This window comes from Chanos chanos, chromosome 5 (genome assembly GCF_902362185.1).
Source record: "Chanos chanos chromosome 5, fChaCha1.1, whole genome shotgun sequence".
In the NCBI taxonomy this organism is placed as follows: Eukaryota; Metazoa; Chordata; class Actinopteri; order Gonorynchiformes; family Chanidae; genus Chanos; species Chanos chanos.
Genome location: NC_044499.1, coordinates 22,038,936 through 22,057,528, shown reverse-complemented (window position 1 = coordinate 22,057,528; position 18,593 = coordinate 22,038,936). Strand labels below are relative to the sequence as shown.

The 18,593-nt window shown below is 39.9% G+C and overlaps 2 protein-coding genes across 3 annotated transcripts in view; one reads left to right on the top strand and one right to left on the bottom strand.

Moving 5' to 3' along the window:
• slc1a7a (solute carrier family 1 member 7a) overlaps positions 1 to 1,862 on the top strand; it is a 36,369-nt gene extending 34,507 nt beyond the window's left edge. The window contains exons 9-11 of one of the 2 annotated variants that reach the window (XM_030775800.1): positions 253 to 387; positions 914 to 1,013; positions 1,540 to 1,862. In XM_030775800.1, coding sequence (XP_030631660.1) covers positions 253 to 387; positions 914 to 1,013; positions 1,540 to 1,812 — 508 coding nt within the window. In that variant the 3' untranslated portion in view covers positions 1,813 to 1,862. Of the gene's footprint in view, positions 1 to 252; positions 388 to 913; positions 1,019 to 1,538 lie in introns of both variants that reach the window. The other variant, XM_030775801.1, reaches the window with a different exon arrangement.
• Positions 1,863 to 6,114: 4,252 nt separating this feature from the next.
• scp2a (sterol carrier protein 2a) lies at positions 6,115 to 18,562 on the bottom strand. Its single transcript, XM_030775802.1, has 16 exons — positions 18,449 to 18,562; positions 17,409 to 17,463; positions 17,129 to 17,200; positions 16,693 to 16,824; positions 16,208 to 16,272; positions 15,570 to 15,696; positions 15,331 to 15,394; positions 14,970 to 15,056; positions 14,476 to 14,626; positions 13,962 to 14,109; positions 13,454 to 13,561; positions 10,773 to 10,929; positions 9,880 to 9,979; positions 9,312 to 9,441; positions 8,630 to 8,709; positions 6,115 to 7,099 (listed from the first exon to the last, which is right to left on the bottom strand). Exons 1-16 carry the CDS (start codon positions 18,497 to 18,499, stop codon positions 7,004 to 7,006), a joined length of 1,623 nt encoding a protein of 540 aa, XP_030631662.1. The 5' UTR covers positions 18,500 to 18,562; the 3' UTR covers positions 6,115 to 7,003.
• Between the last annotated feature and the right edge of the window lie 31 nt (positions 18,563 to 18,593).

Below are 18,593 nucleotides of genomic sequence, written 5' to 3'. Positions count from 1 at the left end.
CCACCAAAGTGAATTACTACTGTAAAATAAAAACAGAAAAGGGGGGGTGGCATTTTTTTTCATTTGGGGACACTGTGTCAAATGTATAACTGTCACAAACCTTCATAAATATCACAGTTTAGTAGGAGGTTGAATGACCTTTGTGACCCTTAATAAGGAAGGACCTTGGCCATAGAAATGTACATGTACCATTTATCGTCATATTTTAACATGGGTGATAAGGACACAGGAATGTCACTGTTTCCCTTCCAGTATAACGGCTACGGCAGCAAGCATTGGTGCAGCTGGGATCCCCCAGGCTGGTCTGGTCACCATGGTGATTGTGCTAACCTCAGTGGGCCTGCCCACTGATGACATCACGCTCATCATTGCTGTGGATTGGGCATTGTAAGTCCATAAACACCAATATGTCCCTCATAACTCTATCATCTGTAATGTTCATCAGGACTAACTAAATACCTAGGTTTGTGGAGTCTCTTCAGCTTTTAATTCAGCTTTTAATTCCTGTGTGGGCAGTGGTCCAAAAATGTGCTATTTAACTAAATACCTAGGTTAGTGGAGTCTCTTCAGCTTTTAATTCTGTAGTCCAACATCCAGAACAAGTTTATATTCATGTTCTGCATTGGTATGTGTTTTTGTTATGAAATTATCATGTTATTATTATATGAAAACCACAGATGTTTAAAACTGTATCACACTCTTCAGTCATGCCCAGTGTAAAGCCTCTGAGGTGTGATATAGGGAAAAGGATACACTCAGGTCTTGAGCTTGGCAGAGAACTAATGTGTGTGTGTGTGTGTGGTGTGTGTGTGTGTGTGGTGTGTGTGTATGCGTGCGTGTCTGTGTGTGTGTGTGCGTGTCTGTGTGTGTGTGTGTGCGTGTCTGTGTGTGTGTGCGTCTGTTTGTGCTGCAGGGACAGGTTCAGGACCATGGTGAATGTGATGGGTGACGCCCTTGCCACAGGAATCATGGCACACATCTGCAGGAAAGATTTCGTTAAGGAGGGAGAGGAAGTAAGATTCACTCACAAGAGAAGCGCAGACAAACATAAGAAGACTTGGGAACTGGTTTTAAGGTTTCACTGAAAACATCCACTGTAGAGTCTCTGAAAGCTAGGGGGGTCAAAAAAAACATTAAACCGGTAAACAAATGGAATCACACTATTGCTATTTGAGCATCTCAGCACTCTGAACTAAAATGGTCTCTCATTCATCTTCTTTATCTATCGATATATGAGGTACTTACAGAAAGCCTACTCCCACTTTAACACCATTTTTTTTTAATTGTTTGTGTTCACTGCAGTATGACTGATATTACAAGGCAGGCAAATCCTAAATTTCACTCTGCTGGGTCTTGAAGGGAGTTATTCATCTGATACCGCAACAGTGATTGGATCCCAACACTTTTTTAGTTTTCTTTTCACTTTTTCACATAGCACAAATTTCAGTTTGAGGCTAAACTGACTACATCAGGCAACCTTGCTGAAAATACTCAAAAATTTGTTGACCCCCCCCCCCCCCCCCCCCCCCCCTCCAATAGGTCCCCCTGATCTGTGAGACGAGACCTATGATCAGCATCCAGCAAATGATGAACTATCAGAAGAACGGCTGTTTCCAGCCCCCGCCTGCTGGTCCAGTGAGGAAACAGGAGCACCTCTCCCCAGACGTGGCCCGCCTCATGCAGCTGGAAGAGGGTATACGGCCCCCCGAGAAAAAGAAGCCCTCGCACCTTTCGCCACACCACCACAAGAGAGACCCCAAGGACAAGGACCACTGCGCTATCGACATGAACGGACTGGAAACCAATGTATAGACTCCCCCCTCAGGTCAGGAAACAACCAGCAGTCACGGCCTGGGAAGAGACAGTCTGGCTCCACTCCTTTCTGAAAGAAAAAGAAAGGCAGGACAATTCAGGGGCTGACCGTCCTCTTTATTTGTTCTCGGCGTCTGTTTTCTAATCTCTTTGGATTGTGACCCGTTTGAACAAGTGAGAGTGTTTTTGTGAGTTTTTTTTTTTCTTGTGACTGAACATGTGTGAACTTTGTGTAGGTTTAAAGAGAGTCTTATAATGGACTATGAAAGGATTAAGGACTATAAAGCTATGGACCTTCCTATAGGAGACATTTGGTTCTGTCTGACACCATTACCCAGAATTCGCAGAACAATAATATTGGATTCAATTGAAAGAGTGCTGTGTATGTCTCCTGCGTGGGCAGTGGTCCAAAAATGTGCTATTTATCTTCTATTTGTTGCCTGCACTCATCAAATGACATAAAGTCATGGAGGCTTCAAATGCTCTTTTTTCAAATGATTTTGTTTTTGGCACTGTCCGCTCAATCTGAATCATACACAGCAAGAATATATTTTACGTCTGTGTTTACATTTTCTGATATGTAACATTAAATATTTCATATATTGAAGGGTATTTTTCATTTTTTAATTTTTATAAGTTTCATCATTTGTTTTTTTCAATGCCAGGAAGACCTATCCCAGAGTCCTTTTTGCAAATTTACGTGCCCTGCCAGAACTTGATTTTCTGATATATGGACAGAGTCTACAATGTCCATAAAAGCACTATTTTCTGTGTCATAAACCACTGATTCAGATCTCTGATCTCATTTTTCTTCTGTGGAATTGTGAGAATATATAATACATCCACTGGGCTTTTCATCACCAAAAAAACCCATACTAATTCAAATGTTCTTAGAACATGAGATTCGAGTCAATACACTTCTGCTATATGTGTTTAGAACATTAGTTGGAGTGTCTTTCTTTTTACATCATGGATTCATAACATGATGTTACACTGCATGACATAGGTTTGTGTCACCACATGACAGAAGCCTATGTCAATCCAGACTCCTCAGCCTTGCAAATGCATACAGAAAACAGCTTTGTCTTCTCACACTGAATGAAACTGCAAATCCACCTGTTTGTCATAAAGATTAACAAAACCCTTTTAAATATACTGCCTTGTAGGTTCAGAACTCTGTAATATACAGTTTAAATCTATTTAATCTATTCTGGTCTCTCATTATGACAGACTACCAGATTCATATTTAATGTGTAACTGAAAAGTATGGCAGCTCAAGGATTTCCTTCATTTCGGATACTTCTTAGAAAAGGTTGAGCTTAACATGAAATGTTGGATTCATTTTGACGGAGAGGATCATTTTCATTACATTATGTTACTTTCATCACAATCTCTCAATCAACCCCCGTGCCTCACTTTTCGACAATGAGTAAACAAAGCCGCTATGTACATCAACAGCTGCTCTGTCATCAAATGTGAAAAAAAAAACAAAGAAAGGCTTTGAAACACAGGGACATTGGTCGATTCTCCGTTGCTAGCAAATCCTGTTTGATAAAGGGAATTTCTGACATGCATTTCCCCTGTGGGCTTTGTTTCACTGACTAAGCATCCGTTAGAAAAGGCTTTTTAGAGAACAGAAGATCAAAGGCCTGTGTGTCTCTAGCCCATGGTGCAGTTCTCAGGGGTCTTGTGATTGTGACTGCTGTTAAGAGGCTTCTTGGATCTTAAGGGGATCGAACACAGGTCTGAATGAAGACATGTTTTTAAGTCCCACAGCACTGCCTCTCACCCGCACTGCATTTTATGAGCTTAAAATCTTTCGACATCAGTGACAGAAACTCCCCATCTTTGTGGACAGATCTGTGTCTCCTGTGTGAGATGTGTCTGAAATCCACCCAACAGAAAGACTTAATAAAACAGATGGCGACAGTGCTAAGACGCAATCCCTTTCAAACTATCAGACAGATAAAAGGGAGAGAGACACACACAGACACTCACTCATAAACAGATGCACACAAATAAGGAGGTACTACAACAACAGACAGAAACAAAAGCAAACCTGACATGCAGACCGAATCACTAGTACAAAGACAAACAAACGGAGATATGTAAACAAAACAAAAGGTAGACAGAAAGCACAGGCCGGAAGGACATTTCTTTCTTTCTTTCTTTCTTTAACTTACCCATGATTCCTCTGATATTTCTCCTCCCCTGTCTGAAAACACAAACAGGTCACGAGGGACTGGAAGGAAGCAAAGGATCTGTCAAATAAATAAATAAATAAAGCCGCTCAAAGGACAAGACATGATAATGATAATAATAATAAAGAAAAACAGAAACAGTGCCACAAAGTTTCAACAGCACTGGCCTTTCAAATAAGAATGTGTGGAGGAGCACTGGCAGCAGGACTGAGCAAAGACACAACCAACCAATGCACCATTTTTAAATTGTTAATATGAACTAAATTTCACTGATATTGAAGGATAAGCGTAATAAAGTCCATAAATCTTCTTACTGAAATTTATACATGGACCAGAATACCCTTCTCTGAGCCTTCTAGACTTCTGCTTTTGGTGGCAATGTTGAACTTAAAAAACAAACGACAATATAGTCTAACCAGTAAAAGTCACAATGAAGGAAAAGCTTTGTGCCTCTGGGTTGGTCACAGTTTATTTCTGATTCATGATTCATTCCATTAAGGGCTTTTAGTGTGGTTATTCTGGCTTCTGACTGTGCTGACACCCGGCCGCCCAGCTGCCCTGAAAATGCCACCAGTTGGCTGACGGAAGCTCAGGCAGGACTAGGAAATGGACTTTCTGAAATTAAAAACGCTGACTGCATCTGGCAGCAGAAGGTGCGGGGGTTGGGGGTTACAGGAGGTTAAAGGTCAACTTGGATCGCTGGTCACAAATATTGCTACAATACAGCTGGTCCAAAACAAATAAACATTCTCAAAACCAACAAAACAACAACTAATGACACTGGAGATGCTGCAAAGAGATTATATATACACATACACACACAAGGGAAATAAGATGTACAGGTGTGTATTTTGTGCATATTGTATCTTATACAAACGTGTTTCAACGTTACAGAGTCATTCTGGCTTTCCGCTGAAAAACAGTTAGCTGTTACTGCTGTACAAACATTGCACAAATATAGCAACAGAGGAGTTAAATTCGTATCAATTCCATTCAACGTCGTTCCAGAACCTTCTTACTATGGGAGAAAATCAAAGCCCAACAAGCGAGTATCCCATTTGTGGCAGTTGAAGTACGTGCAAAAACATTTAATGGGTTTCAAGAGCTCTCCATCAGACAGCATGATGTTCTTCTTTCTCAGATTTTCCATTGTCGTTTATCGTTTCAGCCGGTAAAGAGTGAATGTTTTTGGTGCTAGCGTGAGTGTACTCGAAGTAAAACGCTAATGTGCATGTCAGTTCTCAAGAGTTTAGAGTACAGAGACATAAATATAAAAGAAAAAAACATTCTGAAAGTAAAAAATAATCTCTAGTGATTCCGGGAGTGAAAATTTCCATCTGAAATTCTAGTCCTTCTAAGTACATGAATAAATAAATAATAAATAAATAAATATAGATGAATAAACAAGAGGATCAAGCTTTCGGTGTAAAATGATGAATCTGTCAATATTACTGCCGATGATCTCCGTTTTGTAGTTTGTGAGTTCATTTTAAATGTGCATACGTTTACCACTAGATCTTGGGATAATATAATTTATTAAGGCAGCACATCGGCGTTAAGAAATGCTCTGCCTGCTTATAAGTACCTGTCCAAGGCTAGATGTACCATTAGGTTCATGTAGACATTACAACTTACAATATAGCCTTCGGTGGTCGAGAATGACTATTTCTGTATAACATGAAATGCTTTTAGCCAGCAATTAAGGTGCCACTTCACACTGAGTATCCCCAATAACACAGTACAGTACGTACAAACCACAGTACTCAAGTTTGCACATACACCTCGTTACACGGGACATTAAATTATGTACTGTATCCATGCGTACACAGTGCGCGTCTCCCTGTACATACAAAATGAGATTTCATTTAAATATAGATATAGTTATGTAATTATTACAACATCAAACGTGGTTTATATCATGTGTGTACGAGTGGTAAGGTTTTGCAGAAGCTCTGGCTTTTAAATGCACAGTTTTTGTTGACTACCATATTTTTGTGTTAATAAAATTGATATTTTTTGAACGTCAGAGAGCAGGCCAGTCAACAAACGCCTGCACTGTTCCATGAGTTCGATAAGTATGGAAAGACAATACCGTGTAGTCTTTTCGTCAATATTAGGTAAGTTTATTAGAAATCATCTTTTCTCATAATTTGTGCAAACATTTCTGTGTCACAGTTGGCAAGGGCACACAATTCCCGACAGACACAATCGCCCCATATGTTGTATAACAACTATTAATTAACCCTTGAAATCAGCTGCTGCATAAAATGGACCGGAAGTCAGGCATAACCGTTTTGCAAGAATGTACAGGGCCGAAGGGGGGAGGGAAAAATATTCTCAGTATCAGATGTATGATGGTATTTCACTGAGGTATTACATTCTGAACTCTGAGTTTACATAAAAAAGCAGTTTCCAGACATTTTAATACACATACATATTTGTTTGTTTCTTTACAGTGCTTAACAGTTGTGAGATACAGATGACAGATTAGTCTCTCGTTTAGACGTCATAGGCACACAGTGTGATAGTAAAGACAGAGGGGATGAATCAGCTGTGCCTTCACATGAAGCCCAGACATTTGATCCCAGATGTGACTGGACATGAGAAGGCTTCAGCCTTATGAACCTTAACTTGTAGAAATGATCCACAGGGCACTTATGTTTCTGTTTTTTTAAACAAATATGTTTTTAAAGAATGACATTGTTATAAATGCCTCGGAATTTTGTGCGCTTTCAACTCGATAAAGATCATCGATGGGAGAATAATAATTTATTCTCAACTATTTCAAATTTCATTGGTTGTGTATTAAGATATAATCCCCCTTGCCCACATTAAAAAAAGTTCTTGAAAAGAGCTTAAATGTTGAGGAGGTAAAACTACGTTCTATGACAATCAGAATTTTTCTGAATCTCTGAGTTTGGCCATTCCCAGCCTAGCTCTGTCAACCTTCGTCAGACTTTTACTAGCAGGGCCAGCACTGGCTCACAGTCTCACAGTTTGGCTTTGCCTGGAGTCAGCTGAAGGTTCTGGAGCTTCATTGCCATTCCCATATTGCCAGTGATCTTAAGCTTTCCCTGGAAAAAAGCCTGTGGAGAGGATAGCAGAGGGAAAGAGAAAAGAGTCGAAAGAGAATGAAGGAATGCAGAGAGAGAGAGAGAGAAAGAAATCATTTCCGAGAAGGCAAAAAAAAACAACAAGCACTTTTCAACTTAAAAGTCTAATTAACATAGAAACAAAACCCATTTTGGCTTGTCATAACAAAAAATATCTCAAAAGCAAAATGATAAAATTTTGACAGTGGAACATCTCATCCAGTCTTGATATCTGACCTTGTGTGTGTATTCACAGAGACTTTGTCAGACTGACGCAATAGTCATACGCTGCCAATATTAAAACAAGCTGCACTCAAACCCCTAAAATTCACCATCTATAAACAATACAGTTCTTAAAATGTTAGAGCCATACTGCTGACATAACACATTCTCTTGGCAGTTACTCCACTTACTAACTCTACTGGTTCTGGGGGAAAAAAAAAAAAAATATATATATATATATATATATATATATATATATATATATTACACAATATATACATACACACACACACACACACAGTAGCTTTGAGGGGTATTGGCAGTTGTTCGAAATCAGCTGAAATGGATTGTTCTAAAAAGAGGGATTACCCAAAAAAAAAAATGACAATAACACTTCCGGATTAAGAGTCAGCCACGCAAAAAAACAAAAAAGAGGTAAAAAGACTAATGCTACCCCGGTGTGTTATGCATGAAGCCACTCATATGATGGAAATGCTAATTCACAATGAAATATGGTCAGAAAGATATTTTTTATTAATGAAAAAAAAAAAACATACACCACTTGAATCACTGACAATATAATCTTTATATTGGACAATGAGCCTGGGGAGAAAGGGGAATGTCTTTTTTTTTTTTCATTCCTTGTTAATCTCCCTTTTCTTTTCTGGACAAAACAGATGACTGTGGACCGCTGAGTTGAAGAGGGGAGGGTTACCTGGGTTGCCTGATTAAACAAAGCACTGAGGGGAACATCAGACATGCTGCCTGTAGTTTGTAAGCTTAATTGTTATCCGTCCCATAGATTCAGCTTTAGAGATTTACAATGTCCCCCAGCCCAAACGCACTGAAGAGTACAATTTAGCCCGCGAAGGATGAGGGCACTCTAGGACATGCATCATGGAAGACAATGTTATCTTCTTTAATCCTTAACCCAAACTGAACAGACGAGAAATGGTATTACCATCGAACCACTAGATGTCTGACAGATCTGTGTGTACCATGTGTCATGACTAAATGACAGTTATACGGACTTCATGTTGTCTATGTGAATCACATGGACACCACAGCCAGATAACATATACATGCAGATAAAAAGACTGTTAGACAGACAGACAGACAGACAGACAATGTGCGTGCGTGCGTGTGTGCGTATTAAATCACAGTAATGTGGGGGTTGGGATAATGGTTGGTAAGGTGCAACTTCATGTGTGGCTGTTTGTGTGTGTGTTTTTTTCTTGTGAGTATATGGGCATTTGACCATTAGCAGTGAGATGAAAAACGTGGGTGAGAAAACAGACTCACGGTCTGTGGGTTCATCGTGCCCGTCATTAAGGCCAACAGGTCAGCATCTGACATGGAGATGGTGCAGTCTGCTTTTTTACCTGTGCATGTAGAAAAAAAAATCACACACAAAAACAGGAGATATGTTATCTTCTGTACAACCATCAGATATTCCAGGACCTAAACCATTCATTTTTTATTAACTTGAAATACTTGAGTTTGCCACCTACTAATATGTCTAGACAATGAATTATTCTTCACGGGATATGTTTCCACTTCTCAGACAGTCATGCAGAGTCCACTCATTGATGTAATAAAATGACCTGCACTTTACTTTTCTGTAACAGACTATACTGTCTGGAGAAATGAGCTTCCCTTTATTCACAAAAAGCTGTCTGTGTATGTGTGTGCATGTGCGTATGCGTATCATATTTATGTGCATATTTGTATCATTATGTGCGTATGATATTTGAGCAAGATTAGTCACTTAGATTCCCAATATCTAAGTAAGCATTTCTGTAAACATATTTGTTTTGTCATCATGTCTTTGTCTGACTGGGAAAGACAGGGCAATTGTGTGTGTGTGTATGTGTGTGTGTGTGTGTGTGAGAGAGAGAGACATTCATTATATCATCTCATTTGAATTCTGCTGTTATCCCTGGCGACCTCACTCTTTAAGTCTGACTGCTGTGTGTGGGCTGACCTGGGTCGTTGTCAACAGAGCCTTTCCCATTTTTCACATCCACGTTCCACACCGCCTCCTTCCCCCCAGGACCATCCTTAACCTTAAAGGCAAAAACGCCACCAATCTTCTTCACAAACTGCTCCCCACCCTGCCCCAGACAACACACAGACAGTGATGAAATGCTTTCCATCCTTCTCAAAGGGTTAGCTGCAACACACGGGTAGTCTATTAAATATTCTAAGCGTTCGAAAATTAAGCACATGAAAAAAATAAAAACATAAATGGATGATGACACCCTTAAAAAAATTGCAGTTAATCTAAATGTTCCTTGTTTGGTAATTCACTTTAGTTTCGTTAACTGTTTTCCGTAAACCAATTACAGATCCATTCATCACAGTTTTTTTTTAATTGTCCATTGAATTATTTTATCTAACATCAAATACATGCAAATAACATAATAGCAAATGAGCCAGTGCAGTCATTTATATATAACCAACCAATCAGTCCTAGTGTTCCTATGATATATCAGTTAGTTGTCCCTCTGTGAAAACCTTACATATCCGATTGTTTTACTTAAGACAGGTACCTCCTTTAGCTGATTCTCAATCTCCTTGAAGACAGCATAGGATTTGAAACCTTCCAGCTCACTGGTTGCTGCGCTGGTAAGCACTGCTGAAATCTGAGACCTGAACAAAAAAAAGCCCAGAAAGGCCAAACTTCAGGTTTGTGTGTGTGTGTGTGTGTGTGTGTGTGTGTGTGTGTGTGTGATAATATAGTACTGTGTAAAAGGTAGAGTTTACTGTAAAAGTGCAAGGTCCCAGCAGTTACTCTGAGTGCTATGAACCAAACAGAACAGATAGCAAAATGCCCCCAATGAGATTCGAATACAATCAACTGGAAAACCATTAATATATAATTAGTTAACACAACACAGACAATCCAAAGTCAAAATGATATCTTAAGGGTCTTTTTGCTTCACCCTTGATGTATTTCTTCTCACTCTGCTGTATGTAAGAGTCTAATCATAGATAAAAATCTAGTCTTGACTTTTGTTCCTTTTGCAAACATGTGACAGATAATCACTTTGAGAATCTGTTTGGTGACACACTGTTGAGCTTCAGCAGATGAACGACAAATGATTTCTCTGAAGGTTACAAAAATCGTCACTGGAACATTATTTTGTGGCCTTGTCCAAGCAATAATAATAATAAAAAAAATAGAGAAAAATCCATTGTGAATAATAAAAAAGAGATATTTGTTCTAGATGTTTGCAACATATGAAGGGAAGTTTGCAGTTTGGAACATTAGATAAAAACAGCAATTCATTGTGAAAAAGCTTAAGGTCATCCACTTCAGTGGGTGAAAGACAAACTTGCAAAGCAAACATTGTGTTTCTATGCATCTCTGTATGGACTGGTACAATAGCGGAGCCTACAAACAATAGCGGAGCCTCAAATCAAGTTTACGGTCAACACTCACCGTCCAGATTCCTGTGGGAAACCCATTTTGTAGAGTGTCACCACCACTGCTCCTCCAAGACCAATGTTGTGTTGCAGGGCGACCTTTGCCCCTGCGACCTGCCTCTGTTCTGCCTCCCCACGCAGCTGCCAACAAAGCTCCGCGCACTGAGCCAGACCTGAGCAATCAAACACAGAACAAAGTTCAATGACCTCAGCCACGTTTGAGACAAAAAAAAAAAAACCCATGTGTCAGGCCTGAGTGAACACACACAGCAAAGGCAGGGGTCATGTCTCAAACTAGGCCCAACCCACTAACATATATACGAGCATATGCTTTTGGAATATACCACATACTAAAGTCTACACTGCACAGCATCTGGGCTTTTTCTTGTGTACTCCATTTAGCAAAAAATTTAAATGCTCTATAATAAAATCAACACTCAGACCTGATAACATTTCAAAGAAGTTCATCCCAGAGCAAAGTCACTGCAGTTGAGCAGGAGTATCACCAGTATCAGTATCACCAGTATCAGTCCTGACACACAAGGGGAAACTCTTTGAGACCTCTAAGCAAAACCATATTTCACGCTGCCATTAAAGACAACAATAGCATGCGAAGAAGCAAACAAATAACTAAAATCATAAATATGAATTACTCTTCAAATATTTCAGCAAGCAAACAAGATATGTTCACTGCAGTAAAATAATTGACAAACCAAACAAAAGGGCTTTGTTTAATGAACCAATCATGATGCTCTTAAACCAGGACAGTGAACATTCTAGAAGTACCATGTCTGATTCATTTTACCCCACACTACTCACAAGCACCCAGCAAACCTGACACTGTACTGCTGAATACACTTAACCTAACACCTGCTGGCATTCAGCGTTGCTCATTAGTTTCATTTCAATTTATCTCTTCCTCCAACTGTTATTCCATAGTAGGGAGAGCGACAATTTAGCGATATCTTAACACCCTGTCCTAATCTGAAGAGGGCTGGCTCCAGCGTTAGCTGGACTCTAAGCATTTCATCCCGTTGGGCTAATGTGCTTGCTGTTTTTGGCCATTATCTCAATAAGATCAGAGACTTAGAATAAGACTTTTTCCCCATGCTGCCAATTCCAACCGCTCACGATAGAGGCATTCCATATACAAGGCGCTGAGTGACAATCAATCAGAGCCAATGAACGACAGCATCAGGAAAAATAAAACAAAGATCATTGGTCATTTCTTTACCTAAAGCACTCTACCTGTAAAATCATACAGTTGACTCAATTGATCAAGCACTTGACAAACAAGTGGCGTTTGACAGTGTGGTATGTCAAGCGACTGCTAATTACTAACAGTGTGAAGTCAGTGGTACGGGCGTGGTATTATCAGTAGGACAGCAGCTGGACTGTGTGTGACAGTGACTGTGTTTGTGTGTCATCGACCGCAGGAAGTCACACGAACTGTTCCGGGATGGTTTTTCACACCACGAATGGGTCTTAGGTTTAAGTGTCACAGTGAGGATTAAGAGCAATACAGGGAATAAGCAGAGAGCCAGTGAAAAAGGGGGGGGGGGGGGGGGGGGTGAGGGCACTGAGAAAAAGAAAAAAAAAAGAGAGAGAACGAAAGTATGACCTAAAATGAGTTGATAGAGCGGACGAAGCGGAAAGAGAGGGAACTAAATGTACACTTGGAGAAGTTGTGAACTAAATAGAATTGTACACTTGGAGAACTTGTGAACTAAATAGAATTGTACACTTGGAGAAGTTGTGAACTAAATAGAATTGTACACTTGGAGAAGTTGTGAACTAAATAGAATTGTGCACTTGGAGAAGTTGTGAACTAAATAGAATTGTACACTTGGAGAAGTTGTGAATTGATTGATATCAGAAGAGGTAAGAGTTTAGTTCTATATGTTATCTCTCACAGTAAAAGACCCATCAGAGTGCAAACAGATGCAGAGAATTACGATACTGGCGTATGATTACAGATTAACAGGGTGCAGAGAAAGCCGCTCCTGAGAAAAACACAGCTTTAATGTAGAGGAGTGAACTTTCACCCCCTCGTTCAAGGCCTCCAGTCGCTCGTCTGCTCAAAGGCCCGAGGGGAGGGAACGAGGGAGCAGCTAAGCGGAGGAAAGGATGAGGAGAACAAGAGGAGGGGCATTGTTATTCCACAGATGGGAAGATTTCTCCCTAGCCCTTGGTGCATCCAATACTCTCCAGGGCACTGCCTGTGTGGAGTTGGGGTGGCGATCACTGAACAATGGCTCCACCTAGTGGTAGCACTGTTCAAATACAGATTTCTGTCTGTGCTACTGAAGGAATAACTCCTTCAGAAAAAAAAATGCCTGGAAGAGGTTAATTGAAAATCACAGTTAATTGTGACTCTGTGTGTCTGTGAGTCTATTAACTTTGATGGCTTTTGTCTTCATATGACCTCAATGTTTGTGCCTTTCCCTCTACTCCTCTATCAAGAGGTAACATACACAAAAATGCATGGCGCTATGCTATTGATAGTGAACGAAAACATATGTCAGGCATGTAATACTAAACATTTGACTAGAACAAGAGATAAAACAGTCACTGACTGATGGTGTATGTCTGCCCAAAGAGGAGTTCTCAGTCTGCACAGTGAGAGAGGTGATAGAGAACGAAATGTGTGTGTATGTGTGTGTGTGTGTTTTGAGTATAAACATCAAGGATCCTTACCTGTGGCACCCAGAGGGTGTCCTTTAGAGATAAGTCCTCCACTGGGGTTGACCACCCATTTGCCTCCATAAGTGTTATCTCCTCGGTCAATCAGCTCTCCTGCTTTACCTGACAAGACAAAGGCAAATGCTTATTCCAGTCACATGTGCTATTTTCACAGTAACATAATGATAGGTGATGATTGATGTTAGTGTGAGGACAATTCAAGTCCATTTTTGTCTGATGGTGTCACTTCAGTACATTATATTTAACCATTTATTTTCTTTATTTAGTCATGCAATTCAAGGTTGTCATAAAAAAGATATATAATAACTAAAGTTATAAAATAAAACATTTTTTTTCAATTCTATTCACTAAGTCAAGAACAATGGCATTTTATAGTTCCAAAAAAAGTAACAGTAAATATTCTAGACTTGTGAGACATGTTTTTTATGATAATTTCCTCATTTTAATTCCTATCTATTGCATATGTTTACTATCAAAATGTCACACATGAGTTCAGACAAACCTGCGGGACACAGGCCCAGGGCTTCATAGGTGATCAGCTCGTTGGCGGAGAAGCAGTCGTGTAGTTCGATGACATCAACGTCCTCCGGCGTCAAGCCGGCCACCTCGAAACACTTTTTGGCCGCCAGCCGGGTCATGTCATAACCCACCTACACAGAGCCACTCTCACTGAGTCTGCAAACTGCTCATTGGAATTCTACAGAACAGGCCCTGCCCACCAGATCTGTATCAATCAGTCCTGAGAAAGAACCTAACCCTCTTCTGTTCTGTTTTAGCCTAACACTGGCAAAACTGGAAGAAGTGATCATTAAGTGGTCCATTAACTAAACCAGTGCCCGTGCTGGGCTACAGCAAAGATGTTTATAGGCCACTAGACTCTGCAGGACTGAACTAAGAGAATCAATGGCCTTAAGAACCAATCAGATTCATACTAACAAAATCCCTAGGTCATTCTGTGTTCACTGAATCCAAACCTGTGGCTTATCAGATCTTGTCTCTCTGGGTTCCACTCTTACCATCTTAATGCAGCTGTTTTCCTCAAATGTAGTGGCCAGATCCGTGACCATCTCCTGAGCCACAATCTCCACCGCCTTCCCCTCTAGCCCATGACGTCTCACAAAGGCCTCACTGGCCAACACCGCGGCTCCAGCTCCATCAGATGTGGGGCTGTTGATTAGCCACGGACAGAGAGGGAGAGAAAGAGATATTGTTCTGTTATATTATACATAATCATTGATTTCAACATTCAACCCTCACGTGTCGACTCGAAAGCCTATGTATGGACACCAGAATGACTTCTTAAAATGGTTGCAAAAATCCTGATGTGATCATTTACAGAAGAGCAAGACAAAATACTAACAATTGCGGTATTATTCCTACAAATGTTTTTGAACTTTCAAAATAATTCACTGTGAAGTATAAAGGAATTAGGGGTATGATATCCCAGTGGTGAGAGAGACATGCAGAAAATGAAATGAGAGAAATGCTAGCGCGTGCATAAACATCTTACCAACACTGCAGCAGAGTGAGGAACTCAAAGACCTTTCTAGATTTCATGACTTGATCCAGACTGTATTCATCACGGAACTGAGAATATCTGAAAGAAACATCACACGCATACACACACACACACACACACACACACACAAACACACATGCACACACACACAGGGTCAGGCTTTTTATAATTAATTACATTTAGAATCGTTATGCAACAACACATCATCGATAGGTGTAAAATTTTGAATCAGTTGAAGTAAGTCAATCGTAACTAACATGTTCACACAGTTTAAATTCTCCTATAGGCAGCGGTAGGAGGTTTCACCCAAAATGATATGACTAATTTAGGAAGCTGCCTTCATTTTACTTACGGGTTGTTGATGGAATGCTTGTGGTTCTTCCAGGCGATTTTGGCAAAGTGCTCTGGTTTTGTGCCTAGAACAGACCACCACATATAATCAGCAATAAAAGGGCCACATTTCAGTCCATTATGAATTATAAACAAGGCCGTGTATCGTCGAAAAAGATCACAGCCATGGCCAAAACTCAGCATGCGTATGATGTAGTATTTTATACAGAAGTAAACCAATATATTTCTCCAAAATCTCACCGTATTTTTCCATGTGTTCTCTGCCGGCGTTTCCAAACATCTGCGGGGCGGCAGGAGCGGCTGCCATGCCATAGCGGTTGATCATCACCTCCATATGCTTGTCCATGGGGTTTATCCTGTCCATGTACTGTAAGACAGATGCTGTGTTTGAAATATCCACTTGTCCATTCACTCACTCACTCACTCACTGGGGGATAAGGGCAGACAGCTGTTGATACACTTTGGACACTATTTGGATGTTACGCTGCTACATAATGATGCATCAGATATTCGTAATTATTATGTCTGTCGCATAAACAAACGCCAGAACATCTGCATCTGATTGGTCTGTAAAGACTTGCCTGCTTTCACGAGACAGGCCACGATGCACGATAGTCTAAGTCGATCGATGTAGGGTACAGCTTCTGTACACTACATTTTGCCTCATAATGATTTTCTAGTGCACTATATAGTGTCGTAAATTTATAGTGGAGATTTCGAACAGCACTACAAAATGGCTGATTCACTACATAGTGTACTATATAATGGGTGAGTGGACATTTCAAACACAGCTCAAGTCTCTGTGAGCCCCTTTATCACACACATCAACCACAGCCATGACTGTTAGAAGTCTGTGAGAGCAGTCTGGTGTTTGTTACCTTGGATGAAAGAGAGCCTCTCTCCATCTTCTCAAAGCCCAGAGCAAGAACACAGTCAGCCAGACCTATAAGAGGACATAGACATATCATCTTAAGTGACTTCAATGGTTTTGAACTGTGCTATATTTTCTTATACGGGTCATTTTGAATCACTCTCTCTCCTTTTTTTTTTTTTACATTTAACATTTAACAATTTGCGGTTTGCGCTTTTTGTTTGGACTTCATTCTCTTCTATTTGTCCTGAAAATCACCTTGAGCTGATCGTATTGTATATTGAAAAAAACCCAAAAAAACAACTACAACAGACTGTAAAAATTATGACATCCTGTCTTAAATGTCCTTTAAATGCCCCATACTTATGGAGCCAGCCAAAACAACCGTTGAAATCTGGTCAGCTGAGATACCACCAGATGTGATGTCTGAAAGTAGTGTGTTTTCAAAAGAGTATTAGGGGTTTTAACGATATGCGCTAGGAGGTGACTCACCTCCCTGGACCAGCTGGCGGGCCATGAAGAGCGCCGTGGAGCCGGTGGAGCAGTTGTTGTTAACGTTGACAATGGGGATGCCAGACAGACCCAGGCTGTGGTAGATCGCTCTCTGTCCACACGTAGAGTCACCTGGGCAAAAGAGAAGCAAACAATACCTTTAAATACAGACATACCAAACCATATGCTCATGCAAATATACTTCATTATAAATTCTTAACACCTTCTATGTGCATTAACAACAATCTCTGCAACTAATCATAATGAGGTTGTTTTATAGAATGGTAAAAGCAGGTAATCATATTTACTGCACCAACTATAGAAGTTGCTTGTAGATGAGTTTGAATTTATCTATGATTAATTTCATGTGATATTGATTATTTTGTTACATCTTTGATCTGTGACTGAGGTAACGTTATGACTGGGATAGGCGTACCGTATACATAGCCCACACAGGCTTGTTCTACGGCAGAATATGGGATCCCAGCATCAGCCAGAGCCTTCTCACCTGCACAGACAGGAAAAGGTGAGACACAGAGAAACTACTACCTTTCAAACAAAATATGCCCAAATAAAAATTAAAAAAAGTTGAGATGATGATCACATAACCACAACACAGCAATAGTTCCATTTCTGTCAGTGCACTATTTTGATTACCTAAGCGTCATTTTCAAAGTAATGAAACTTAAGTAATGGTTGAAAAATATCTACTGTACCTGCTTCTTTGGCCATATCCGGGTAATCAATGTCTCTTGCACCTGGTTTTTCAAACTTCAAATCATACATTAGAAACAGAATGATTACTAAATAATACTAAATATTACTATTACCACCATACTGCTCAAATTAAACAGTATGGCGGTAACGGTAATAGTAATAATAAAAAGAATTTTAAAAAATAATAATAATAATAACTACTAATGACTAATAGTGCTCCAGATAAACAATATCAGGATTACCTACAGCCAGTTAAGCTTTGATAACAATGAGGACCCACAACATTGCGCTTAAAACTTGAGTGTAGTGATCGTATAAAACTATATTTAAGAAACACCCCACATAACAGCACATTAACCTTTTTTATTTTGCAGCACTAGGGGGCGCCATAACAAATGCAGTTTTTTAGTCTCGGTCAACCTGAACGTTCCATGAACTATGACCTACAATTCATGGACATTACCTTGTACTTCTAGCTGTGATGAAATATGCAAGAGTCCAATTTAATGCTTCAAATTCAGTCTGGTGCGTAGATTTTCTTAAAATATCCAGATAAAGTTGAGGCTATGACAATATAGTTACTGTCTCCACTGTTTGCGTTAGCTTGTTGTACACCAAACTGGTGCTACTGAACACGCAGCAATGTAAAATTCAAAATAATCTGTTGCATTTGTTAACTGGCGATATAATTTTCATCATCGCTAAGGTCAATTTTGTCTGACATGCTCAGACACCAAATTGTCACTCAGAAATTGCTCATGTAGCTAGCCGGCTAACTATGTACCTGACCATAGTCTCTTTCTGATATCCAGATCTGGTAGCATTTAGCTAATGTTTATTTTTTTTAACATTCGGTAGTGCTATAATTGTTCACGATGGCATATCATTTTGAAAACATAACTGAGAAGTAATCACCACAAGTAACAATTACTTGTAGTTGCTATCCCCCTAGCAGACTGAAAACATTACTAACTACAGATCTAACCTTGCACAATTGTTTTTAAAAAAATCTCTGAGGAAATGAAGAATCTATGTATACCTTCGTCATGCCCACTCCAACAACAAACACTCTGTTCTTCGCAGGACCCATCTTCGCACGTTCTCTTGCGATGCTTGTAGGAGAATGCACAGTAACGCAATGAAGACGGTAGATCTGCGACTCTTATCACGGCTATTGCGTAGTA

Excerpts from the sequence above, each read along its gene's own strand:
- scp2a (XM_030775802.1), bottom strand. The coding sequence starts at position 18,499 with ATGGGTCCTGCGAAGAACAGAGTGTTTGTTGTTGGAGTGGGCATGACG. Across the intron at positions 10,930-13,453 it reads ACACCCTCTGGGTGCCACAG|GTCTGGCTCAGTGCGCGGAG; the intron begins GTAAGGATCCTT and ends TTGATTGCTCAG. Across the intron at positions 8,710-9,311 it reads CTCTGTTGACAACGACCCAG|GTAAAAAAGCAGACTGCACC; the intron begins GTCAGCCCACAC and ends CTACATGCACAG.